The 27,986-nt window shown below is 45.3% G+C and overlaps 1 protein-coding gene across 2 annotated transcripts in view; it reads left to right on the top strand.

Moving 5' to 3' along the window:
- Positions 1-27,986, top strand: part of MLXIP (MLX interacting protein) — a 59,578-nt gene that overhangs the window by 9,748 nt on the left and 21,844 nt on the right. For both annotated transcript variants that reach the window (XM_083476424.1, XM_083476425.1), the window contains exons 2-8: positions 19,987-20,093; positions 21,119-21,204; positions 21,983-22,072; positions 23,503-23,544; positions 24,158-24,329; positions 26,340-26,423; positions 27,289-27,386. In XM_083476424.1, the coding sequence (XP_083332550.1) occupies positions 19,987-20,093; positions 21,119-21,204; positions 21,983-22,072; positions 23,503-23,544; positions 24,158-24,329; positions 26,340-26,423; positions 27,289-27,386 (679 nt within the window). The remainder of the gene's footprint in view (positions 1-19,986; positions 20,094-21,118; positions 21,205-21,982; positions 22,073-23,502; positions 23,545-24,157; positions 24,330-26,339; positions 26,424-27,288; positions 27,387-27,986) is intronic.

Genomic DNA, 27,986 nt, shown 5'->3' with positions numbered 1-27,986 from the left:
AATAATAATAATAATAATAATAATAATATTTATATCCTGCCCATCTGGCTGGGTTTTCCCAGCCACCTCTGGATGGCTCTGAGCAGAACAGTAGAAACACGATAAAACATCAAACATTAAAATATTTGCTAAGCAGGGCTGCCTTCATATATATCAGGGGTTGGCAACCTAAGGCCCATGAGCCAACCCATGGGGGTTGTTTAACTGGCCCATGGACCCCTGCAGGCCGCTTGGTCAGCTCTCGTGCGCCGTGCTAAACTGGTGCAGAGCAGAGCAGGGACTGCCTTCCGTGAAGCTGACTGGCTTCCCATTGGTTGCAGGAAGCTCCTGCAGCCAATGGGAAGCTGTGCACGCCTCCTCCATGCCAGAAGGAGCACCGGAAATAGCATTTGCGCATTCGTGTGCACGCGTACACTCCAGCCCACTGTGACGTCTGTGGGGCCGTGAACCTGCCCAGGTTTGCCAACCCCTGATATATATGAATGGGGAGAAATGGCCAGGGAGGAAAACCCCTAGATCTTCCAGCCCACCTGCTGTTCCTTAGCTCAAAATTGCAGCCTTCCAAGTTTTCTCTTCATTTGAAATAGAATAGTTGGAGGGCTGTTATATGCAGTTGTGGGGAATCTGTGGCCTTCCAGATGCTGTTGGACTCTAGCTCCCCTCAGTCTCTGCCACCATGGTCATAGAACTGTAGAGATGGAAGGAGTCATCTCAGGCAGGTCAGCTGGAGAGGCACATGCTCCCCACCCCTGATGTAATATGTAGTTTGCCTGTCAGCCATAATACTGCTCAAGATTTGCCTTTGGTATTCCAGCAATCCTATGCTAACAAACGAAAGCTGCATCTGTTAATTTTTTAATTTTGCTCTGTACTAGAGCAAAAATCTTTTCAAAAGCACCCCTGCTTCCACATCAAAAGCTGCCTGCTTAGCTGGAAGGCTTATAAAATCCAAAGTCTCTCTGCAAAGGGAAAGTTTGTATTTATAATCTTTTACATGGCCTTTGTTAAGCAGATAAGTGAATGGCAGCTCCTTTTATCAAGCTTGTCAGAGGTGTCGATGTTTGCAGCTTGATTCCATCGCCTCTCTGCTGGCTGCCTGGGAGCCAGTCATGGGCACAAGCAGACTGACTGCACTCCTTTCACCAGCACTCGCCACATTGTAGGATAATTAAGTGCCACTTGATAAGGCGAACTGCTCTGATGTGCTAAGTGAGGTAGCACTTGACTTCTCATCACTCTGTTCTGTCCCAGTGGCTGAAGAATGGCTCCAGGTTGGAGACTTTTCATTCTGAGCCCTGATGTTCCATTTAGAGCAGCTATTTCAAGGCGTCTCTGCTGAGCATTTGTATGTCTTCTTTAGATGAATGCCAGCCACAAATGTGGTTTTCACCACTCAGCAGAGGCATGAATGGAGGAGCCTTTTCCCAAGCCCTGTCTTTGACAAATCTACCTGCCTGTTACGCGAGTTTCCAAACACCTTTGTAGGACTTATTTACGTATTTAAGAAATGTAGGCACTGCCCATCATTTGGCCCCACAGTGGTTTGCAATAATAAAATGGTTATGAAATACAGTACATAAAACAATATAACATTTCTTAAAAGAAAACACAATGAAAAAGAGAAATAAAAAACTCCAAATAATTCATCACATTATTTTAAAAATTGGTTTGCTTAACCCATCAACCAAACAGTTCATTAAACCAATGAAAACAAAATTGCACTTCATCACCAAATGATATCATTTTTAAAAAATTGATAAAGAGTGACAATTTCTTTACAAATTGATCTATATCTGTAGAAAATCCTGAACCCAAATATCATATGTTTATATGATATGTTTATACACTATAGCTGTGTTCCATAAACCATTCTGATAACAGAGGTTCTACTTTTCTTCTTTCAGTACTTGGGAATTACGGTAACATTTTAGCCACTACTAAGTTAGTTACCGTCTCAACATTTGTACTATCCAGACATCATTCCAAATAATTCAGTAGCATTCCAGTTGGTATTCCATTTGGTTCATTTGGGATATAGCCAGTCATCTGTTTAATATAATGCAACACAAACCACTGAAAACTAGGAATCACATTTCAAAAATAATCTGTGTAAATTTTTCAACATCAACAATTATCCTGAGACAACTTGTTAATCTGTGTTTTTTTTAATATGGTGTAAAATATCATTCACACATTTACAAAAACTTTCTTTCAAATGAGCAGCAATTAGTACTTTACTTACATTTTCTCCCAAGCAATTTAAATGTAAATAAAAAATTATTCTAGTTAAAATAATAAATGATAGAAGGTTTTGGGGAAAAGTTCAACATTTGACCAATCAGGTTATAAAACAAAAGTTCATTTTGGACCCAAAAGTGGTGTTGCTTAATTATCAACCCCCAGAATTTAATTAATAAGAATTTAATTTTACACTTGTTAACAGCTGCAAAGTTAGTCATCACGAGACATTGGAAGTGCCTAGATGTGGACCTCTTTGAAACCTGGATCACACAGATTTGGACTTAATACTTATAGACACACTTAATACTTTGCAACAAGAACGCTGAAGTGGGGGGGGGGAGAGCACTGCTTTTTATGCAACATGGTTTGTTTTCTTCACTATGTACAGTCAGTCAGGTATGGCTTCCACCCCCAAAAAACACGAGAGACACTACGGAATGACACTTTGGTTCATTGTAAGGTGGTGGACTCTCCTTCCTTGGAGGTTGGACTAGATGACGCTCAGGGTTCTTTCCAACTCTACAAATATATTGTTCTGTTATTCTATATGAGCAAGAGAATATAGTCTTCAGTAAGAGAATAATTATATGAAAGGTTGTTGTTGTTTTTCCTTCTAGTTTTGTGTCTTTGGATGAGATGGTTCATGTTTTCTCCAGTGTGCTGGCCCCTCTTTTTCATTGTTTTCTTCGTTTCATCTCCTTTGGCATCAGTCTACGGAATATGGATAAATGTTTAGATGAGATGCCTTTGACTTTGGCTGTGTACAGCTGCTCAGAGTGGAAAAAGAAGACGGCAGCCAGCTTTGTGTTAACTCTTAAGATGCTGTAGGTAGATGATTACTGCAGTAACATTATGTGTATACTTTCTACTGTTAAATATTCATTTTAAGAACATGAGAAAAGCCTGCTGGGTCAGGCCAATGGCCAGTTTAGTCCAGCATCCTGTTCTCGCAGTGGATAGCTAGATCCTGTGAGAAGCTCGCTGACCTGACCTGAGTTGAGCACAGCAGCACTCTGCTCCCCTGTGTTTTGCAGCAGGTGGTATTCAGAAGCATACTGCCTTTGACAGTGGAGGTAGTACATAGTCAGCATGGTTAGTAGTCCTTGACAGCCTTATCTTCCGTAAATTTGGCCCTCCAAGTTGGTTGCCACCATTGCCTCTTGTGGGAGCAAATTCCAGAATGTTATGAGAGAGGGATAACAACTTTCTGCTGTCTCCTTTCTCCACATCATGGATAATTGTATACACCTCTGTCAAGTTTTCTCTCTCTTGTCTTTTCTCTGAACTAAAAAAGCCTTGAATAAGCCCTTTCCACATAGGGGATTTGCCCCATCCCCTTGAAAATTTGGGTGTACTTTTCTAAACCTTTACAGTATCCTTATTGAAGTGAGGTGATCAGAACTGTGAGTATTTCAGTTGCATTTGCACCATACATTTTGTTTTAATGATCAGAGTTTGCTCTGAAAGGCTCAGGAGCAGCTGTTCTTGACCTATTGTGTGTGTGTGTGTATGCATGCATGTATATGCATATCATTACATTACTAGAGAAGCCGTCAAGCTGACCTAATTGTCTTTTATAAACCTGCAGCAGCTGTTCTTTTTCAGCACAATCCATTCCTGAATTATTTCTACTCCTGACATGAATCAGGGGTATGGGAGAAAATAGCCTGTATCTGTTTCCAGGTAGACTCATTTTTTCCAAATGCCTGGCTATTTGGTGAAGTGTGTAGTGGCTAAACTCATGAGCTGTGAACTGGAAAGCATTTAAAAAACAACAACATGAAAAAACCTTTGCAACTCTGCCTTAGATGAAGATATCTATGTATCTGAAAGAATAATTTTTCTTATCAGCCGAGTCTGGTGCAGTAAAATACTATTTCCTGTGCTGCTTAGAGAGTTGGTGATGCAAAAGCTTTCCCGTGGAAAAGTTTGGGGGACTGAAAAATCTCCATGCTAGGATGATTTTAAAATCCTTTTTGCTGCCATTTCCTGGTCTTAATCCAGTCTTATTGGGAACACACAGATGGATTGTCCCATGTAGGCCAGATCCATCAGTGTGAAACTTCGCTCCCCTTAATGGCACCCCAGATCCACTGCTGAGGATAAATTGGGAAACTTCAAACTGCAGGACAGCAAGAGGTGCCAAAAGGATGGCCCCTCCCTCTGCTACGTGCCCTTAAATAACCAGGAACTGACATGGCTTTTTCAGGCCTTGTTGGCCAACACAGGAGTGGCAAATATGATGAGGCAAGCCAAACATGCAAAGCATTTTAAAACACATCCCTTACCCTCCGTAAAAAGGCTGCCCTGTAAGCAAGTGCTGTGATTTTTCTGCAGCCAGTGATACGAATTTTAAAAAGAGATGTTTGCTTTTGCTTTCTAAGCAACTTCTAGAATTCAGATAACACATTCCAAGGACATACTTTTAAAATCTGGCTGCTGTGATACAGGTCACTTTGCAAATTTATCTCATTTTAACTTGTTGCAAATCCTGTTTAGGCTATGAAAGAGGTCTTTTGGCTTTCACAGGGTTTCCTGACTAACTTATTATAACTTATTATTATTCTAGACTAACTTTTTCTGTGATTAATGTTTTGCCTGGTTTCTGTTCAGTTTAATGCTTTCAACAGTAAACAGGTGCTGTTGATGAGCTTTTGAGCTGTAACTGAAGGACTGTTTTTGCATTGTGTGAGAGAGTTTGCATTGTGGACAGGTTCAGCATGGGAGAGGTGAGCTGGTTCTTCAAAATGCTCTTTTCTGGAACACCGAGGAGACTGTTTAGAATAAGATCCTTGTAGTCTTCAGGGTATTTATAGGCTTGTCGTGTTGTGTGGGGAATGCTACATTATCCTTGGTGACAGAAGAGCCTAGCTTCAGGTTTCTCCACCTGTTATATGTGGTAAACAGCTCACTGTTCTATGAAGTCAGTAAACCTTCCCCAGGCGCCTGTTCATCTAGGGTAAGAGACAGGCTAATAAATAATTGGAATAAGGTTGTTTTGAGGTACTTCACAAGAGCCATCTTGGTCAGCTCTGCTGATAAACAAAACATCATCTCAACCTGGAGTTGCTGCTTAGACTTCAAGGCTTTGCAGAATTTGGAATCCCCCAGAATCCCAAAGCATTTGATTATTTGCCAGCACCCGTTACTTGGTTTGGGTGGTCATTTTTAATACTTGGAAGGAACCATAAGGTGACACTTCCAGCTTGGCAGTTATTTTTGGAAATGCTTCAACTTCAGCCAGAATTATGACTCGCATCACATTGTTAAACGGTTCTCGCATCTTTAGGATAACAGGGCTCCTGGAAATGCAATAGCCGAATAGCTGAGTTAATTTTGACAGGTGAATCTTCCCAGCCTTTGCAATACCATCGGCAGGAGAGAAGCTGAATTTTCTGAAATCTTCCATTTCTTTGTACAGTCGTACCTCGCGAGTCGAATGTTTTGGTTCCCGAACTCTGCAAACCCGGAAGTGAGTGTTCTGGTTTGCGAATGTTCTTTGGAACCCGAACATCCAACACGGATTCCTGCATCCAGTCAGAAGCCGTGCCTTGGTTTCTGAACGTTTTAGAAGTCGAACGGACTTCCGGAACAGATTCCGTTTGACTTCCAAGGTACCACTGTACTTACTAAACCAGATTGGCTTTGCATTTTAAAGTCTAATGTCTCTTGCAACCACCCCTGTGACTTGGGTCGTTTTTTAGTCACAATTTTACAAACTGACAAATAAGTGTGTCCCAGTTTAGCCCATGTTGAGCTGGGATTTTGAACTCCAATCCAGTTCTCTGTCCTGTCTTCCATGCTCATTTGTTGTGGCCAGCTGGTGTCTTCTTGCCCCTGGCTTAACCTTTTTGGTGGGGCAAGCAGAAGTGCAGCTGAGCATGTTAACTGCAACTTGTTACGGTAACGGTGGCAGAGCTACGTCGTCCCCTCTCTTCGTGTCCATCCCAGCCGTAATAAAAGGAATAAAGGAACCCTTGATAACTTAAAGGAGGACAAGTTGTTTCTGATCTCTTGTAACGTTCCTTTGCAGTCCAGTGCTCTGTGTTAAACCAGCTCCACACAGACTTCTGTTTCACCTCACTTAAGCCTTCATCCTCTTCCACACTCCTGAAGCTCGAGCAAGATTAGGAGAATGGAAGGGAGTGCAAAGAAGGAAGGGGAACAGGCATTTTTTTCTGGGGGGTATTCAAGGGTATGCAGTACCAGCACCTCTGCTTTTTGTTGTTGAAAAACTGTGGCACTTAACTATAACAACTTCATGGTGAGTACCAGCACCTATTTTTCTGGGGGGAAAAGCACTGGGTGCAGGCATCACAAAGGTTATTTTAGAGGCAGGAAGTGAGATAAATGTAAAATTCTTCCAGGGCATCCTCTCTGTTCCCTATCCTTACACCCCACCAGCTTGTCAAATATGTGGAAGAAATTATGGCACTGCCACATAAAGTGTCCATATGGCAGAGATGACAGGCAGTGACCTGGAAGCAATGGAGCACGTTACTTCTGGGTTTCGCCGTTCGCCTATGCGCAGATGCTCAAAATGACATGATGTACATGCGCGGAAGCGGCGACATGCAGACGCGGGTTGTGTTCACTTCAGGATGCGAACAGAGCTCTGGAATGGATCCCGTTTGCATCCAGAGGTACCACTGTAATACAGTGGTACCCCGCAAGACGAACGCCTCGCAAGACGGAAAACCCGCTAGACGAAAGGGTTTTCCGTTTTGGAGGCGCTTCGCAAAACGAATTTCCCTATGGGCTTGCTTCGCAAGACGACAGCCCATAGGGAAATCTCAGGGACAGCGGGGAAGCGCAGTGCGTCTTCCCCACTGTCCTCGGACCTCCTCCCGCCGCCGGCTTCGGAACGAAGCTCCGATGCCGGGCGGCAGAGGGGGAACGTCTCCTCCCGCCGCGCGGCATCGGGACGAAGCCCCGATGCCGGGCGGCGGAGGGGGAACGTCTCCCCCCGCCGCGCGGCATCGGGACGAAGCCCCGATGCCGGGCGGCGGAGGGGGAACGTCTCCCCCCGCCGCGCGGCATCGGGACGAAGCCCCGATGCCGGGCGGCGGAGGGGGAACGTCTCCCCACGCCGCGCGGCATCGGGACGAAGCTCCGATGCCGGGAGGGGGAGGGGGAAAGCCTTCTCCCGCCGCCCGGCATCGGATGGCTTTCCTGAAGACTTGGGGTGGGAGGAGGGTTTTCCTTCCCACCGCCAACATTCAGAATGCTGTTCTGAATGTTGGCGGTGGGGAGGAAAAACCCTCCTCCCACGCAAGCCCCGGGAACAGAGGGAAAGCGCTGCGCCCCTTCCCCTTTGTTCCCGTACCTGTCCTGAAGGCTTGCGGTGCGGAGAAAAGCCCTTCTCCGCACCGCCAGCCTGGCAAGCGGTTTCCCTAGGAACGCATTAATTGATTTTCAATGCATTCCTATGGGAAACCGTGCTTCGCAAGACGAAAAACCCGCAAGAAGAAAAAACTTGTGGAACGAATTAATTTCGTCTTGCGAGGCACCACTGTAGCTATCACTACTGCTGATGCTTATTAGACTTGTTAGATGCTTATTATCCAAAGGTCTCCAAGCAACTTATAACGCATTAAAACATCAATATAAATACATAATACCATAAAAGCAGAGCAGACAATATCCATAACTGACACAGGAAGCTCGGCAGCTCACTAATAACAAAAAACATGTGGGGGGGAGGGGGATGTAAGTCTTTATGGTGCCGCAATGTTGTGCACATTACCAGAGACTGGATTACCAAAGCCAGCCTGTCTCTATGCAGGTAGGGTCACAGCTAGAGTACCACCACAGACTGATGAAAGGCACTGTACACACTCCTGATTGGCTTCAGCAAGTCTCACAAGACCTCAACCACTCCTATTGGTAAGGGGAATAAGATTGCAAAAACACCCTTAAATATGATCTCCAATTTAGCTCTTTCCTCTTCATGGCAATAGGGCACTAGGCCAGAGTTAAGTGTGTCCTTCCTTGATGTGAGCCGATGGCTGTGCTCGAAGCTTTCAAGGGCAGTTGGGGATTTGCTTTCTAGCCATTTTGAAAACTGTATACAAACAAGTCAGTGGGTGAGTTTGGACTTCATTGAAGCCGCCCAGACAGGAGGGAAATAACAATTCTTATTGGCTCAATACAGGAATGTTTTTGTCCTGCCATGTCTGCCTTTTTGCTCCGCAGCACAATAAGTGAGCGTTCTTATCTGATGCTCTGAATGAACCTCTGTTTGAGAAAATATTGTTAGTTTTGGCTTGAAGAGAGCTGAATTCACGCGTCCAGTTTCCCACAAAAGAGATTAGATTAATTTTCTTTTAACAATAAAGAAATGTGGAGAAAGTGTGAGCCGTTGTCAAAACTGGTTTGTTTAGTTCAGTTGAACTGAAAAGGCTAGGTAACTGAATGTGTATTGAGAATTAGGTTTAGGAGTGTTAAGTTGCTCAGTTTTATTATTGTGCATTCAGATTAATTGTTTTAAAAGTCTGGTTAGTGTAGCAGAATATGGGTATCATCACTTAACGGTTTTATGACCGAGTTCCAATTAGGAATTGAATAAGTCGCAACAAAAAGACACCACTCATCTCCTACAAGGATTTACCAGTGACTCAGTGCCAGAATACAATTAGTTGCTGGCTGTGTTTTCTACATACAGAATGTAGATGCCAACATGGTTGAATGCACTGTACCACTTCAGATTTACAGGTGGGAGATAATCACTTTTTCATACTTCCCCATGTCTGCCCATAAAAACTAGCATACTAAGAGTAAAAGTTAGTTTTCTTTTTAAAACCAATATACTTCACTTTCTATATATATAATGTTTATTATATAACATAAAAATTATTTACATAATGCAGATATTATAAAATAAACCATCAGCTATAATTATAGTGCAGTTAAGGGTGTTAACATGTGAAAATAATGCACGGTTGAGCAGGGAGTAGGGTCAGGCATAAGGGGCCATTTGTTTATTATGGGTTTTTTAACAGACAACTGGAAGAGGAGAGAAGTGCAGAGGACTACAGTGGTGCCCCGCAAGACGAATGCCTTGCAAGACGGAAAACTCGCTAGACGAAAGGGTTTTCCGTTTTGGAGGTGCTTCGCAAAACAAATTTCCTATGGGCTTGCTTCGCAAGACGACAATGTCTTGCGAGTTCCTGCTGGTTTTTTTCCTTTTCCCCACCTTTTTCTAAGCCGCTAATCAGCTGATCCGATCAGCAGATAAGCCGCTAAAAGCCGCTAAAAGCACTAATCCGCTAATCCATCAATGGGCTTGCTTCGCAAGATGAAAAAACCGCTAGACGAAGAGAATCACAGAATGGATTCTTTTCGTCTTGCGAGGCATCACTGTATAAGCGGATGGGTGCCCTATTTACCATCCTTTGGACCCTCTGGGAAACTCACCAATCCAAATCTTCTGTAGCTTGGAACTGACAGTGCTGAGTAGGTCAAAGTTGTGGGCGACCTAGGGTGAGGTCACCACGTTCCATGACGCCTCTCTGTTGTGAGATCTTGTGGGTAATCTTTGAACTCATTTAGGCTCTGGGTGAGAGCCAAGGTCAATGGGTGGTGTCCTAGGTAAGAGCCAGGAAGCTGAGAGGTTTTGTGTCAGAAGGAGAAGGAATTGATACCAGGAAGCATTCTTTAATCAGTTGTGTTACTAATTCTTCTGTGTATTTTTGTAACATTTGCTGTTCCTGCTTTAGTTTTCTGATATATTTTTATTAATTGGGAGGTTTGGAAATGGTATAAACCAGGGGTCTGCAACCTTTAAGACAAAAAGAGCCACTTGAACCCGTTTCCGAAGGAAAAAAAACTGGGAGCCGCAAAACTCGTCATTATAAAAATAACTTTTTTGTCACTTTTTATTATTTCTTTGTTTGACCCCTCAGAATTACTTCTCCTCATAGAAATAAATGTTAAATTAACAAGTTACCTTTTTGTGTGTGTGTGTTCTTCACTCCCCTTCACAACAGTGGCCAGCGTACATGCCCCCTTTCAATGCAGTGACCAGCGTACATGTCCCTTACAATGTAGCAGGCGGGCAGGCGGGAAGGTGACGTCGGGACGGTGCGTGACTAACGCATGCACCGCCCCCATGCGACATCACAGCCAGTACAGCGCCCGTCACAGTGGGGAGTGTCGGGGCGCACAATGCGCCTCCTCCCCTCGTTAGTATCCGCCCCGGAGCCGCGGCAAAGGTGTAAAAGAGCCACATGCGGCTCCGGAGCCGCGGGTTGCAGACCCCTGGTATAAACAAAGAGGAGCATTTCAAAATGTTAACCCCCACCCCATGCTGCAGTCTGAACTGTGGCAGTCAGGTTTCTCCACTGTACAACCCAGCCTTTTGATTCAGCATAGTATTGTCAACAGCACTTTGCCTTTCCCTTATTCGGGCTACCCCTTTCTGAAATAATCTTTCACTATGATTATCACTGCTTTGCTACTTGGTCTGTGTCTGCTTCAAGGTGGAATGGTGTGTGAAAATTCTCATACATGAGATGCACACGGTCATTCAGAGCATAGTTGCTTTCAAGGGCAAAGGAGCAATGAGCAGATAGCAGCCAAATCACAGGGCCTGTGGTCCACTGAAGCAGCATGTGCAATGCACTAAGCAGCTCTTCCCAACCTGGCGCCCTCCAGTTATTTTTTGACTCCCAACTTCCATTAGTCCCAGCCGGCTTGACCACAGCTCAGGTATCATGGCAGTTGTGGCCCAGCACACAACTGGAGAGCACCAGATCAGGGAAGGAAAGCATTAGTTAACATGAAGAACGTGAGAATAGCCTGCTGAATCAGGCAGCCAACCCAGTAGTCCCTCTAGTCCAGCATCCTGTCCTCAGAATGGCCACCCAGATGTCCAGAACCTAAGTGCAGTAGCAGCACTCTCCCCACCTGTTTCAAGGCAAAGAGGGGAAGCCATCTGCAAGGCTCTCGTGCTCTTTTACTGCTTGAAGTTTGGTTTAGCAGTAAACATCAATTTTCATTCTGTCATCAAGACAGTCTGCGCAAGAGTTTCCCCCCGCTGCAGTTCTGCAGGTAGCACTTTAAGGGCCAGCGATTCGCGGCCTCTTTGTCCTGTGCCTTTTCAGAGCTGTTCTGTTACTGTTGTTCTGCTATTTCACTGTCTCTGTACTAGTGCTTGTGTGCTTTAGCTTTGAGCTATTATCACTGGTGGGAGGTTTCTTAAATGTGTTGTTGTTTTTAACAATGCTGGGGCTGGCTTTCTGGGCGGGAAATAGTAACCTGCCATTTTCATTTCTGACCCTCTATTTCATGGCCGTTGGGTAAGTAGTGAAGACGACCCTTTGCTGCAGTGTAGCTGTAAGGAATTGCTTTTATTTCATGAACTCAGCTGTGTTGCTGCACCTTGTGGAGCATCACAGAGCATTTCCCCCCCTTTGCTCCTAATGTACAGCTGCGATGCTCCGCAGGTGCTTACCTGATAAAATTAAATAGAAAGTCACACGAGACACAAATGCCACCCAGTAATAAACAACAGTTGTAATCTCTTGCATGTGGCAAGGGATTCCAGATTAATTTTAGGGGAATTATACCATCATCCTCAGGGTGGCAGCCTGGGAGAGGGCATTCTCTGTGGCAGCCCCTAAGCTGTGAAATTTGCTCTCCCCCACCCCCAGCAGAGGTGCATCTAACACCTTCATTGTATAGCTTTTGCTGTATGCTGAAGGCACAGCTCTTTACCCTGGCCTTTGACACCTAGATTTAGTTAATAGGAGCCACCACAGTCCTCTGATGTAAAGTTTCAGCTGGGGTGGGGGGGAAGGGTTAACCCACCCTGGGACATTATGGTGAAGGGCAGGTAACACATCAGTACAGAAAGTCAGATTATACCATAACATGTGACCACCAAGCAGCAGTTCAGTTTGCAAGACAAAGTAGCACAAGGAAGCCTCACTAGTAGAAAAGTGTCCTGTGCTGCAGTGGTGGCTGGTGCTCATTGGGGCTGGTGAGGTGTAAAACAGGAAGCCAACAGCAGGTGGAGCCAGAGGTAACGTCAATAAATTCTAGATTTGTTCCCATCTTCCTCCCTTCTGAGTTCTACAAGGGCAATTTTGAGGCTGAAGAAGAGGAATCTGACAGTGCCACCCCCTGGATTGGTAGCTAAGTAGCAAAATGGGCAGGTGGGGGGGGGATGTTGTAGTTGTTTAGTCGTTTAGTCGTGTCCGAGTCTTCGTGACCCCATGGACCAGAGCACACCAGGCACTCCTGTCTTCCACTGCCTCCTGCAGTTTAGTCAAACTCATGCTGGTAGCTTCGAGAACACTATCCAACCATCTCGTCCTCTGTCGTCCCCTTCTCCTTGTGCCCTCCATCTTCCCCAACATCAGGGTCTTTTCCAGGGAGTCTTCTCTTCTCATGCGGTGGCCAAAGTATTGGAGCCTCAGCTTCAGGATCTGTCCTTCCAGTGAGCACTCAGGGCTGATTTCCTTAAGAATGGATAGGTTTGATCTTCTTGCAGTCCATGGGACTCTCAAGAGTCTCCTCCAGCACCCTAATTCAAAAGCATCAATTCTTCGGCGATCAGCCTTCTTTGTGGTCCAGCTTTCATTTCCATACATCATTACTGAGAAAACCACAGTGGGAAGGATAGCTGAGAACAAACTGAGGTTGGGGGGGGGCAGAGCTACATTTCCCTCCACTGCTGCATAGGTTGATTCTTCCTTGATCTTCCAGTATGCATTTGCTCCAGTTTGCCCATGGATGGTTCCCTGCTTTCAGAACTTACTATGAACTCAGCTTTGCTTGCTTGCTTTCTCAAATCAAATGTTCTTCATATCTTTCCCGTGCTGTTTTATCTTCCCTGGGGGGGGTTGTAAATAAATGGCACAAGAGGTTTGTGGGTTTTTTTAAGAACACGTTGCTCTTAGGAAATACAGGATTAAAGGGAGGCAGTATGACCTTTGGGGAATTAGCAGCTTTAAAAAGTCACCTCATGCGATGCAGGTTGATTAAAGTATTGCCTGCCTCTTGGGTTGGGGATTAATTATTATCTGAACTTGGGCTGAGAACTTGAGTCTCTCCCTCCAGGATTTCAGCCAAGAGAGAGCAGAGTGCATTATACACATCCAGACTGTAGAGCTACTTTTGTTTTTAAACAAGTTTGTCAATATTTGATTACTATTACAGTATTTGTTAAATCCAGCCTTGCTAATAACTCCTAATAACATTTACATACAAAAAAATATCTGACTAGCCCACCCTAACTACATACTGGAGCCTTTTTTTGGAGTTTTAAACTGATTTTTGGAAGGTTGTCTTCAGTTGTTTACTAGACGTTTTAATTGTTATTAGTCTTGGTATGTTTGCCACCTTGGGCTCCTTTGAAGATGGTGTGGGTGTAAATCTGATGAAATACATTTGCTTGTCATTTATACCATGTCTGTGGCCTGAAAGGAAAAAAGCCACAATATAAATAAATATCTCAACCTCTGTGTCCAAGGCTAATGCAGGGCTGGGGGTGTCACCAAGATTGCAGCTGGAGAGGGAGGGGTTCCCCACACTCTGCATTCCTAGGGACCCCCCCACCCACATGCTTTGTATTCAAGAGGAAAAACCTGTGGCCAAAGCTGCATGCTATGCATTTGAAATATCATATATTTGGGCCCTCCGTATCTGTTGATTGGTGTCTTGGGATTGCTGGCTAAGGCCATGCAGTCTTACTTTGTGAGAGTGGGAGACACAGATACCCTTGTTGCACAAACCTTTTCCTGCCTGTTTTGGATGCACATGATGCAGAGGTTGTCATCACCAGTATTGCTTGATAGGAAACTGAGCATTGGACACCAGGAATATCTGAACCCCTGTAGCCACAGTTTCATTCTATGTTAGGCAATTGGGGTTAAGAGAGCCAGTGTGGTGTAGTGGTTAAGAGCGGTAGTCTCGTAATCTGGGGAACCGGGTTCGATTCCCCGCTCCTCCACATGCAGCTGCTGGGTGACCTTGGGCCAGTCACACTTCTCTGAAGTCTCTCAGCCCCACTCACCTCACAGAGTGTTTGTTGTGGGAGAGGAAGGGAAAGGAGAATGTTAGCCGCTTTGAGACTCCTTAAAGGGAATGAAAGGCGGGATATCAAATCCAAACTCTTCTTCTTAAGGCAACAAAAGAAGCTGAAGAATTATGTCTACCTTGGCCATTCACTCTTTTGAAAGCCCTGGAAATCTCAGGAGACAAAGAGTTGCTTTAGCAGATGATTCAAGTCTGTGCTTTTCAGTGTCCAGCAGGATGGTGTGTGTTTGGTGGTTGTTGTGTTTTGTTTTAAATTGTACTATATATTTCATTGCTATATAATGGAATGGAGCAGCCTTTGCCAATCTGGTGCCTTTGCCAATCTGGTGCCTTTCAGGTGTTTTCGTTCAGACCATCTGGAGGGCATCAGGTTGGCAACGGCTGGAATAACGGCTGGGAAGCAAGTACAGGAGCTGCATAGGTCAGGTGCTGTGGTAATAGCACAATACAGAAGAAGCTAAACAGTTACCTGACATTATCATTGCGAGGGGAAGCCAGTATACATTCATCTCGATGCAGTCAAACTCCTTCCGCAGGTTTTTACTACCCACTTTTGACAAAGCAATTGTCAGTGGGTTGGCTGTAAAATGTGCAGCAGCAAGTCACTAAAATCTTATTTAGGAACCTATTTTGAGCAGGGTGGATTTGATTTAAGTCAAATTGATTTAAATCACTAGTCAGTAAGACTTGATTTAAATCATTTTTTTACAGAAAGATTCATTCTTGCTGGTATAATCTTAATAATGAAGATTTCAGTTTTGGAATAATAAATTTTCAGAGTAGTTTTTACAGTTACCGGTATATCAAAAATTACTAATTTGGTTATACTATACATAGACAGATAATTATGAAACTATTGTGAGGTTTAATAAGTTAACTGTTTATATTTGGACAGCTTTCCTGCTTACTTTATTGGAAGGAGAAAAATAATCATTTCCTTAATAACAATTTAAATGATTTGTTTAACTAAAACAATAACATTATAGCATATGTATCCATGTTTGTTAACTGATGTGGTTGAACGATTTTTTTAAAAAACAACAACCTTAGACTGAGTTTTAGCACACATGAAAAACTTAAATCAAATCCTTATTTCCTGATGAATAGCCTTTGGACTATAATGTAACTTAAATAGAAAGCTATCTTTAGAAATATTTTTCCTCCAAAAGCATTTTATTTTAAAAATCCGATTTACATCAAAAAAATCTGATTTTAAAAAAATAATATCATTTTTAATTTTTTTTATTTTAAAAAATCATTGATTTTTATCCACCCTCATTTTGAGTTTAAGGGGCATGAACTTCACTTTGGATATTTTCTAGGAATGCAGTTAACCAACCCGTTAAGTCAGAATGACAGAGCGCAACTTTTAAGTTAAAGACAGTTTTTACATTAAGGCAGCAAGATGTCTGGTTATGGATTTCCTATGTCATTGTTTTGACCCAGAAATTGTAGCTGCTCCCTTGTGTGTGGTTTTTCAAATGGAATGTAACATCAGAGAATGAACCCAGAGGGAGAGCCTCGTGTTTAGTGAATTTGTGTTCCCGATCGGGCGAGGCATTTTCTTTTAAAGCATGGCAAGGATTAAAGAGGTCCTATGTGTCATCAGCCATTCTGCTCAAAGTGCTTAAAAACAGATAAAGCCAAACACCCCCTCCCAAGCAGTGGACCAGAAAGGAAGCCAGGTGGCCGTGTCCACCCTGTCTAGACTTAAGCCCGTCACAGACACAGTTGTCGCCATGAGCCATTACAGGATTATTTGGGGAATAATGCCAGGTCTGGCAATCCCAGGGAAAAACAAGCAGCTGTCACTGGGCCAGCAGGTGTGAGAGATCAGGGCTTTTGTCCCTGCACTAGATGCAGGGAAAGCTGTCGCTTTTCCAAGCCTCTGCGGGCCTTCTCATGCCTGCAGTTGCTTTGCTTTCTCTAAATCACGTTGCATACAGCCAGGCGGGTGGCAAAGGAGCAAGAGCTGCAGGGCCCATTTTGGTCCCACATCCCATGCGGCTTTTGTAACCTCAGTTCAAAAGCCCATCCATCTCCCGCTCTTGGAAACCATCGATTGTAGTGCTCATTAGGGTTGCATCGATTTTCTTCCAGATTGATTTTGAACACTGTCTTCAGTATACAAACACACACCCCCCCCTTTAAATCAGCTTAGATCAGGTGTTGGCAAGGTTTGCCTTGCCTGGGCTGGTTCATTCCAACGGAGATCCCTCTGTGGGCCGGATTGTGCACGCACATGAGCGTGCGCAGCCGTGATTTATGGCGTCTGCGTCTGTGCAGAAACGATTTCCAGTGTCTGCATCTGCTCAGATGTGATTTCCGGCACCATGGAAGCGAGTCCCCATGTTGCACTGCACCGGTTTAGCACAGCGTGTGGGGACTTGCCGAGCAGGCGGCTTGGTTTGGGGGTGGCTCGTGAGCCAGTTAAACGACCCCCATGGGCTGCTTGTGGCCCATGAGCCTTAGGTTGCCTACCCCTGGCTTAGATCAGCTTCCGAAACCCAGGATATCCCGGCACAGTTCGTGTTGCCTCTTGGCATCCTGCCCTCTCATTTGTCCAGACAGTTTTCTGTGCTTTCTGGCTAGTGGTGGTATCTTGTGCTAGCTGCACTGTAGCCAGCATCAGTGAATCCCCGCATGTACTTGCTTCCTCCTTCAGAATGATGTCACTGCCAATATATGTGTGTGCATGTAATGGCTACTATATGTGGTTTCCTTGCTCTAAGGGGCAGGGAGTGGTGGGTGCATCAAGAATCATGGCTGGATGTTTCAAGGCACATTTCAGTCCCTCTCATGATGACAAACAGTTTGAAAATAGCTGTTCTTCAATGAACCCCATCAGCTGTTCTGCGGTTCAGCAAAACATGGACTTCCTCTGCTGTCTTTGAATGAACTGATCATTTGAGGTCATTTGGCGTCACTTAATTCTGTCTCTTCCATGCTCTAGCGACCACATTCCTCATTTTAAATTCAGATTGGAACAGAAGCTCCTCTGTTTGTTTTTTAAGTATGTTTTTTCACCTCTATCTGCAATAGTGTTTGGTAAGTGTGGCGAGATGGTCAAGAGGTTAATATTTAAGTCTATCCTCTGTCGTACAAGTTGTTTTCCACGTGATTATTTCTTTTTTCTTCCTTGTTTCTTGGCTTGCTGTCTGTTGCAAGCGCCAGTGACCTTTAAAACCTTTTTGCACAGAATTTGCTTGTGAAAGGCAGCATTGAGAGAGAGATTGAAGCATGCCCCATCTGTGCTGGGCCAGAGTTAATAGTTCCCTTATAGCCTCTTCAGGGCTACTTTTGGCTCATGTAATGAGGCCATCCTGCAGGAATGCACTTAAAAACTTTCTCAGTCTTGATCTTCACCAGCTTTCAACACAGGAAAAATTCCCAAACCCAACCAATCCTGAAACGCAAAAGATGTTTTTAAAGTTGTAGAGGATTCTGGATGGGCTTGATTTCTCAGGGCATTGGCTTCATTTTTTAGGCAGTCTCTCAGGAAATGCTTTCAGCAGTATAGCTGAGAAGGAACCTCTGCACATCAACCATTGAATCCCTTCATGTTGCAAAGGGTTCTTGGGCATGTTCTAACTTCTAAGGCTCTTGGGTCTTACCATTACCCTTTATGAACTGGGTGTGTCATAGAACATCCCAACGCTCACCCCATGGCTTGCAGTTACAGGAGATACCATATTTTTCACTCTATAGGACGCACTTTTCCCCCTCCAAAAATTAAGGGGAAATGTGTGTGTGTCCTATGGAGCGAATGCAGGCTCCTTGGCTTCAGCAATATCAATGTGAAGCCTCCAAAGCGCAGAGGGAGCGCTCCCTCCGCATTCCGGAGGCTACGCGTTGCTTTCGCTGAAGCCTGGAGAGCGAGAGGGGTCGGTGAGCACAGACCCCTCTCGCTCTCCAGGCTTCAGGGATAGCCGCCTGAAGCCTTTGGAGCGCAGCGGGACCTTGCACTGCGCTCCAAAGGCTTTGGGTTCCTTTTATGAGAGCCGGGAGAGCTGGCTTCAGGGATAGCTGCCTGAAGCCTTTGGAGCGCAGCGCGAGGTCCCGCTGCACTCCAAAGGCTTCAGGCGGCTATCCCTGAAGGCTTTGGAGCACAGCTGGAACTCACGCTGCGCTCCAAAGGCTTCGCAACCTTGCCGCCGCTCCCGGACCTGTTTAGCCCCGTGGCTAAAAACGAAGCCAAGACAGCGAGCGGGATCCATCCCGCTGGCTGTCTAGTCCTTTGCCAAAGGACTCTCCAGCCAGGAGAGGTTGCACGCGGCTAAAAACGAAGCCAAGACAGCGAGCAGGATGGATCCCGCTTGCTGTCTTGGCTTCTTTGCTCTTTGGGCGTGGGGGGGGGAGAATAAGATTTTCCCCCTTGATTCCCCCCCTAAAAACTAGGTGCGCCTTATGGTCCGGTGCGCCTTATGGAGCGAAAAATATGGTAATCCACAGCAGTGGGTGAGCTATCTTTCCTTTCGTAGAGAAGCTTGTCCTCACCAGCAATTACCTTACAGAGAAAGACCTGATGGGCCTTCATGGGACTCTCCAGCATTCCTTAGGGAGGGGCCATAGCTCAGCAGAAAACCACATGCTTTGTGGGCAAAGGTCCCAGGTTCAACTCATGGCATCTCCAGCTAAGAAAAATGATGGGATGGGAGAAATCCCTCCCTGCTTGAGACCCTGGAGAGCTGTCATCTATTAGGTTAAAATGACAAATGCAGTAGCCTGACCTTGTAAGGCTTATAGGAAGCTTATACAAGGCAGTTTTTAAAGCCACTGCTTCAGAGTACTATATCCAGGGCTTTTCTTTTTTTAGCTGGAACTCAATTCTGACACCTCTCAGGTGGACACCATTGCCATTATTGGCGTGGGTGGCGCTGTGGTCTAAACCACTGAGCCTCCTGGGCTAGCGGATCATAAGGTTGGCTGTTTGAATCCCCGTGACGGGGTGAAATCCCGTTGCTCTGTCCCAGCTCTTGCCAGCCTAGCAGTTCGAAAGCACGCAAAAAAGTTCAAGTAGATAAATAGGTACCGCGGTGGCGGGAAGGGAAACAGCATTTCCGTGTGCTCTGGCTACCGTCATGGTGTTCCGTTGCGCCAGAAGCGGTTTAGTCCTGCTGGCCACATGACCCGGAAAGCTGTCTGTGGACAAACGCTGGCTCCCTTGGTCTAAAGCGAGATGAGCGCTGCAACCCCATAGTCTCCTTTGATTTAACTTAACTGTCCAGGGGTCCTTTACCTTTACTCTTACCTATAGGAGAACAAGGGAGGTGTTCATTGTGAGTTCCGGCACCTCTTTTTCTAGAAAACTAGCACTGACTATACCCCAAATCCAGAAACTAGCACAGTGATCAAAAGGGATGATGTGGCTCTTTTAAGGCATATATTCGCCTCAACAGAACAGAATATCTAAATATCTGCTGCCTAATTAAAAAAGTTGTATGTGAGCAGGGCTGGCTGGAGTAGAAACATGGGTTTGCCCTGGCAGCAAGATAAGGGGTTTCAGTGTCCCCATGAGTCACAACTTGTCCCCTTCAGCTCTGCTTTCAGGCCTGGTCAGAATTAACACTCAGGCCCAGGCAGAGGACACTAGGTAGCCTTCTAAGCTGTCAGCCTGGTGTGCTGTATCTTTGCTTTGTTTTGCTTCAGAATACATTGTTTATTATTGTTGTTTAAATCTGAACCTTCTCTGCTTTGTTGCAGCGGCAAGTTGGTTTCACCCAAGTGGAAGAATTTCAAAGGCCTGAAGCTTCAGTGTAGGGATAAAATCCGGCTCAACAACGCCATCTGGAGGGCTTGGTACATTCAGTGTAAGTTCTGCCCATCCTAAATGTGTTTGGGTGCTTTGGGAAAATCCACACATTAGTACGTGGCCAGCCTGGGACTTTTGTTTGTTTATTACATATCATATGCCTTGTCCTCTTTCAGGGTGTGCAGGCAATATAAGCAGCAATATAAAAGCCTCAACAAAGCAATCTTGTCACACAAAACCAGGAAGAAACATCCCATAGCCAAATCAGGCAGAGGGAGCAACTTCTCCGTTGTGTCAGATACCAGTTGAAAGCAGAATCTCAGCCTTTCCTAGGAACCCCAGTAATGCCAGCGGCAGGGAAGTCTCCCTTTGGAGAAAGCTCCATGGTTTAGGCTCCACCACTGGAAAGGGTCTGTCTCCTCTAACCCCCTCCATGCATTAGAGGGCAGGGGAATGTGGGGCCAAGGCCTGCTCACCCATTCTTTGTTCCCTAGGAATTTGCCCATGGTGAGAACAAGGCCATCTGCCCCTCCTTTGGTTCCTCTCCTCTCTGTGGATAGCATATCTGTTCTTTTTATTTTAATATTATTGAAAGTAACCTTGAACATTTTTAATTGAATGGTGAGGTTTCATTTTAAAATAAAATTAAAAGGGGATGGTTGAACCTGAAAACACTCTAAACATGATGTCTCCCTGGTTCAGTTGTTCACTACCGTAGATTCCGGCGTATAAGACGACTTTTTAACCCCGGAAAAGAGGTTAAAAAGTCGGGGTCGTCTTATACGCTGGGTATGGCTGCAGTGGGTGGTGGGCTCTGCTCCGCGTTGAAAGGAAGCTGCCTGGTGAAGCTGCCCAGCGATGCTAAGCTGGCTTTGCTGGGCAGCTTCCTCCCGGTGCGGAGCCCGCTGCCCACTGCCACTCCCGTTTTTTTCTTAACACTTGTGCAGAATCTGGCATGTGCACATCCCTGGTTCTTTAACAGCGGAAGTCCTGCTCTGTGGCTTACTTAGCATGGCAGTTAAATCTGACCTGACTTGCTCCCCCTAGAGATGTGCACTGCTAATGCCCTGGTTCGTGTTGCAGATCTGGAGAAGCGGAAGAACCCTGTGTGCCACTTTGTGACTCCCCTGGATGGTTCTGTGGAGGTAGATGAGCACCGGCGCCCTGAGGTACATCAGGCAGAGAAAAATGTGACTGTGGTACAGTGGATATCTCTTCATGCTGTGGGCTAATCTCATTTTATGCTGCTTTCACCTTAATTCAGTGGCGTAGCGTGGGGGGTGCAGGGGGGGCCGGCCGCACCGGGCGCAACATCTGGGGGTTAGGGTTAGGGGGCGCAAATCCATGGGTTAGGGGGCGCAAATCCATGGGTTAGGGGGCGCAAATTACTTGCCTTGCCCCGGGTGCTGACAACCCATGCTACGCCACTGCCTTAATTGCCTTTGCTTATCTGCCCCTTCCTGTCTTTCCATAGTTCTCTGTTGTGTTTTGACACTGGGGTAGAGAGTGTCATAAGTACATAAGCAAATGCACATATTTGAATGTAGGCTTCTTTTCAGTTCTGGGTGGGCAGGTGGGTCCCGCCATCAGGCAGATGGTGTGTCAGATGCTAGAGGCCAGGTGGTATAGTTTGTTTAGGGTGCTAAGAGTTATTTTGAGATCCCTATTCCCCTCAGAGCTACAATTCCCACAGTTCCCTGGGGAAATGGATTGGTTATTAAACCTCTTTGGGAAGTGTAACCTTCCCAGAGCTCAATAAACAAGGAAAACCTGTTGAGTGGGTAGGTGGGAGGGAAATAAATGAAGAGTGGGGAATGGGTTTCTCCCACTCTTTGTTTATTGATTCCTTCCTGCCCCCTGTGCCCACATGTGTAAAGTGAGCACGAGTGATGGGCCCACTGTACTTCGCCGCCACCACTTTATTTTTTAAACATTTTTCTTCCTCAGGCTATTGCAACAGAAGGGAAGTATTGGAAACGGCGGATAGAAGTAGTAATCCGAGAGTACCACAAGTGGAGAACCTACTTCAAAAAAAGGGTATGTTTTTCACATCCAGGTTTTATTTGGAAGTAGACCAGTATCTTCTCAATTGCCTCCAGAAAGGAAGGAAAAGTTTCAGCTTACCAATGAAGGCTTAAGAATGAAAAGGGTTGGTAATTCAACTGTATTAGTAGAAATATGCTGGCCCCAATCAATAAAATGTTAATTTTGTACTGATTTTTGCATTCTGTTGTCACTCAAATTGTCCTGGTTCACCTGAATAGTCCAAGTATCATCGAACTGTAGAGTTGGAAGGGACCCCGAGGGTCATCTAGCCTGCAGTGCAGGAATCCCAACTGCATCATACACGACAGGTGGTCATCCAACCTGTGGTAAGAATTTGCTTCTATACCACGCTGTTCATTACCCAGGCGAGGGACCTTTTAAATAAAACATGCAACTAAGGAAATGAATTCAAGTCCAGTAACCAGGAAGAACCCAGAATTATTGTAGCTATTGCAATAGGGGAGAGCTCAACTCAATGCGGTTGTTCTATCCGAACGGCCAGTTAATAAGAATTAGAACAAGGGTATTATAGGTAAACTGTGGGAGGCAGTGGAAGACAGAAGTGCCTGGCGTGCTCTGGTCCATGGGGTCACGAAGAGTTGGACACGACTAAACAACAACAATTATAGGTAAAGCTCACAAAGAGAGTCCTAAAACATCTAAATATTCTTAAAACATAAACATCCTTCTACTTACATCAGGAAAGATTGCAGGTCATAGGATGGTAAACATGCATGGCTCCATACTGTGATCTGCTCCCCCGCAATTACCGTATTTTTCTGTGTATAAGACTAGGTTTCCCCCCTGAAAAATAATGTCAAAAATTAGGGGGCGTCTTATACACGGATAGTAAGGGGCGTCTTATACATGAGGGTGTCTTATAGATGGGAAAATACAGTACCTTGGGGTGCCCCAGGTGCCCAGGCCTTTTGAGCCTCTAATGTCACATTTCTATCCCTGTTTCCCTGGTAACCAGGCCTTTGTCGAGTTGTTGACATTGCTTCCTTTATCTCACTTCCCTTCTCCTTTCTCCCAGGAAACTTCAAGGATAGCTGTTTTTAAACTCCTAACTCATGCAAACTCATGATAGACTTGGAATAACATCCTGGAGGGTCACTTTCAGGATTAGATAGGGTTTCTTGTTCATGGTCCAGATCTTGCTGGGAATTGGTGCCACTGCCTGAACCGTATCTCTGCTGGCAGCCAGGTGGGCAGAGAGCCTTTTGTGGCACAGCCTCTCTTGGGCTTATGCCTCTCTTTGTGGCTGCCTCACCCTTCCTCATGGGCAGACCAGTTCTGAATGATAAAATACTTTGCTTCAAGGCAGTAAGAATCCCTCACACAGATAGGAGCTCCAGTTCATGGTAACTCTAGAACTGTGTTGTAATTCTGTTGGGGAAAAATCTATTTTTCTTCTTCAGTTGCAGAAACATAAAGATGAAGACCTCTCCAGCTTGGTTCGGGTAGGTGTTGAGTTAGCTCTTGTTTTGTTTGTTGTTGGTTAGGCCTGAAAGTTAAGAAGAAGGTATTCCTCTTCTTATTTTTGCTTAAAAATTAGGTGTGAAACCAGGGCAGTCTGCAGGTCAGAGGGGAAGTGAGGGGTGCTGTAACCAGTAAAATTCACTGAATTGCTACAGTTGAGCACCATTTTGCATTCCAAAGTTCTTTAATGGTCCTATTGATTATTCTATAGAAAATCCACTATGAGTTCGGTTTTTCTTGCTCGCAGCTGCAGCTGAGCCAACCAGGATGCCCATGACTTAACTGAGAGATGTGCGTCAAGGTCTCCTTGAAAGAAACCCTATCCCCAAAGAATTGCTCATTGCAGAATGTGCTCTGTGACTCTCCTCTCAATTGAGAAAGGAAATTGCTGAGTTTTATGCCTTGTGGACTCCTTGCTAGCTGGGTGCAGCTCCAGACACTCCTGCTTCTTTTAATGTTTATTTTTGTTTTAAAATGTATTTTCAAAGAAACCACAAAGACAGTAATACAAAACATGACAGTCCCCACTAAAATTGCAAATACTGACATCCAAACTGGGCCCTGTTTTAACTTTTCCCTCCCTCCCTTGACCAGGATGATGACACGTTCCTCTGGCACAAAGAGACATACGGCAGGGAAACACCAGTCCCTATGGAACTGGACTGCCTCTTCAGCACAGACATGCTTATGTCAGAGCTGCCAGACACCCTCTTCTCCACACTGTCGTCTCACCAGCCGCTCTCTTGGCCAAATCCCAGAGAGATAGGTAAGAGAAGCTTGCCCTTTCCTGGATCATCTGTGGAGAAGGAATTCCACAGGATAGGCTTCCAAGTGCTTCCAAGTTCTTTCCTGTTTTGGGGGGCGTGGGAGCGAGGAAGTACCTTGCTGTCTTACTTCCAAATGTGTTTCCTAGCAGCCACCAGTATTGGGATAGTTTAAAAAAGACCACAGAATCTTGCCTTGGAACATTTAAATGGGTATCTCCAACTATACATAGAATTATATCACTTCTGTATCTGTGTTTTATTTTTTCTAGTTTCACATTTCTTTTATTCGCCATATCCACCATTTTTATTGTATTCTGTGTGAGTTTATGTCAGTAAGCTTTTAATTTTTGTTTTAAGATTATCTTCCTTGTTCACAGGCCCACCCATGCAGGCATCAGAGGTTAGGGGAAAAACTTCCAGGCAAATCCCATGCACTTTAGACATTAAGCACTCGTTTCTTTCCATTCTTTAAGTTGGGGGGGGGGAGGGGGCAAAGGTGAGAAATTGGTAGAACCTTGTCTTGAATCTAGAGGTCAAGGTAGATTATTTTCTTTAGAGGAATAGTTTCTAATCCAGAGAATAGTCCTTGGTGAGAGGTTCAGTGAAAGAGCCTCTGGGGGGAGGCACTGTGGTTCCAGGCACCCAGATGGTGGTCTGATTCCATGGAAAGAAAGGCAGCTTTCTTTGTGCCTAGCAAACCGCACCCATTACTTCCAATCCACCCACAAAACACTCAGGCACAGGGGGGAGCATTGGGGGTATTCTTGGACATGCTCTCAGTTGATGTGAGGTGGTAGAAAGTGTCCGGAAACCCTCCCATGCCCTGTGTGAGCTGCTCTACTTTATGCGGTCTTCCACACACCCTGCCGAATCTTCAGAAACCCCTTGGGTTTGGGGGACATATTAGGTAGTTGTCAGGGGACTGCCGTTGGAACAGGGGAGGGGCCAGGGGGGTACAAAGAGCCTCCAACGCTTCTGAGGAGCAGCTCCTCGTCCAGCGGTGGGGAAAGCCACACTTCCAGTGGAGCACAGTGGGAAGGAGGGAGATAAGCGAGGGGAGGGCTCGAAGATCCTACTGAGAGCCCAAGCGCCTCACCTAGCCTGACTGGGCAGGAGGCAGAGACACCGTTTCTGTCGCCCAGCTTACGCAGAGGGGAGAAACATAAGGAGGCGAGGCGGAGATTTGGGGTGTCCCAAGTTCTTCTGTTGGGGGAGAAACTGGAAGGGGCCACTCCTAGAATCTGCAAGTGACTAAGACGGACATGAACTTTGTGTTTCTGCACTGTAAATAATTTGCACCAAATAAAACCTGTTAAAGACAGGTCGGAGCCCTGCCTGGTTACTCATGAGCAACCACTACCAGCATCTGACATTAGTGTAGAAATTGTTTCCTGAAAATAGGAAATTTGATCATCGCTGCCTTGGAGGGGAAGCAACCATGTTTTGTACCATGCTGCCATCAGTTTCCCAGCTTTTCAGATCACAATGTTGCTCTTGTTACGTAAATGGGGAGGGTAGCAATAGGAGACAGAAAACACAGAGAAGTTGGCCTGCCTCTGGTGCTGTATCCCAGGGGCCCCAAACTCCAGGTATTAGTTGTTGGGCTCCAGATTTCCTGCTCCCCCCCACCCCCGCACACCTTGCTTTTGGGCAGTTGGGCACACTGGTGCAGTATTGGTGATGCCTGTACCACCCTCAACCTCAGTTTCCCAGAGTCATCCATACTAAGTGTATTCAGCACAGTGCCCAGATGTTGTGGACTACAATTCCTATTATCCCTGGCCATTGGTCATGCTGCATTGGGCTTATGGGAACTGTATTCCAAAGCATTAGAGGGCACCACAGAAAATCAAGAACAGGGTTAGCTGAACTGGTGCTTTCCTGATGCTGCAGGACTACAACTCCCATCATCCCTGCCCATTGGCCATGCTGATTGCGGCTGGCCAGCACCCTGGTCTAGAAGCTCTCCAGTACACCTTCTCACTCTTTTTCTCTTTGAAATTTTCCAGCACACTTAGGAAATGCTGACATGATTCAGCCAGGACTCAGCCCTCTCCAGCCAAACTGTATGGATACTTTTGAGTTTTTTCAAGGTAAGAATTTTGCAGGGGTTAAAACACTCTTGTTTGCCAGCACAGATTTCCCCTGGTATCGTTTATGAAGCTGTATATTGAAAGTATTAGGCTATGCTAATGTTTTGCTGCATTGCCCTCTGCTATCTGGATTTTGGAGTATCCAGAGTTTGTTCCTATAAGGTGTAGTTCCTCCAAGAGGAGGTATGTACTGTTCCACTGGTTTTAGACTGGCAGTCAACATTTGGGTGTGATTAACATCACCAGCAACACCGCTGTGCTGAGAATAGAGGTGCATTCCATTTAGCATCATTTCCTCTATTCAGAGTTTAGGAGGTATGAATATTGACCCATCTGTAGGCAAAGCAGCAGTACCCTCACTGGGCAGTGGACCTCTCTCTAGAGTGGTCTCACATGTGGAAGAATGCTGAAGGGGTAGAATGGCCCTGTTGTTGTTATTGTGGTCGTCGTCACCACCTTTACTTGGATTTTTATTGTTGGATTGTAAGCCTTTCGAAAGGCAGAGTAAAAGTGTTAATAAAAATATGTAAGAGTGGTTAAGCTACTTGGGATAGCTTGCATTAAAAGTAGGGCAACTATGTATTGAAATAAACCGAAATGAAATTAAAATAGGTATTTGGGTCCTTGTGTCTTTCTGAGAGGTCCCTCCTTACTAAACGCAGCTTTTCCATATGTAAATTAAGCAGATTCCCTTACTTTATTGTTGTTTTTAGTGTGGAAGGTGCTCTTTTCTTTTTTCTTTCCTGGTGCGTAACAAAGGTTTTCTGTTTATTTAAATGCAGCTTGGCAAAGTGCAGCTGTAAAATGAATAGGAGTATCCAGAAGTGATTGTAATATTTGCCTCCCCCCCCCCATCTTTGCCCAGATCTTTTCTCTTCCAGTCGTCCTAGTTACTTCAATGCATCCCCCATCACTCCTGCTGCCAGCTCTGCCCTGGAAGACACCTGCAGCCATTCTTCCCAGGTAAGGATGGGGAAGAATTGTTGCTCTGTGGCAGTTGGAGTGTGTGCTTTGCATGAGGAAAGTTTAGTCTCCCTGCAAGGCTGGGAAAGGTCCCCCAGCTGAAACTCTAGATAGTTGCTGACAGCTAGTGAGTAAATAATACTGTGTGAGGTAGATCTCAGTCACCTGAGTAGAAGCCGTTTCCTAAGAAGTCTTCCTAGAGTCAAGGTAGTCTGGTCTTTGATTTTCATGTGCATTCTCAATGCCTTTGGGCTGTCAGCTGGTCAGCACCACAGCTGGGCATATTTATCTGAACAAATATTCCCAGATGACTTTTATTTATTTATCTGAATTTATAAAATATCCTTAGGGTAACTCTAAGCAGCATGGCTTCTCTTAATTCAGAATGAGTTGGTGCCCATTTTGGACTCATATAACTATAGATCTTACTACATGAGCTGGTGTGTGTGTGACTCTAGCTGTTTGGTCCTAACTGTGATCACCTGTGAGTATGAAAAGTAGGCGCAGATGATGAAGCAGGGACATTTTTGTAACTCAAGTTAGGGGTGTGTGCGCTTTTCTTTCAGGTAGGCTAGGCCAAGAGATCAAGTGTCCCAGGGT

The sequence above is a fragment of the Podarcis liolepis genome (assembly GCF_965112155.1).
Source record: "Podarcis liolepis genome assembly, chromosome: 15".
Lineage (NCBI taxonomy): Eukaryota > Metazoa > Chordata > Lepidosauria > Squamata > Lacertidae > Podarcis > Podarcis liolepis.
This window is presented reverse-complemented; position numbering and strand designations above follow the sequence as displayed.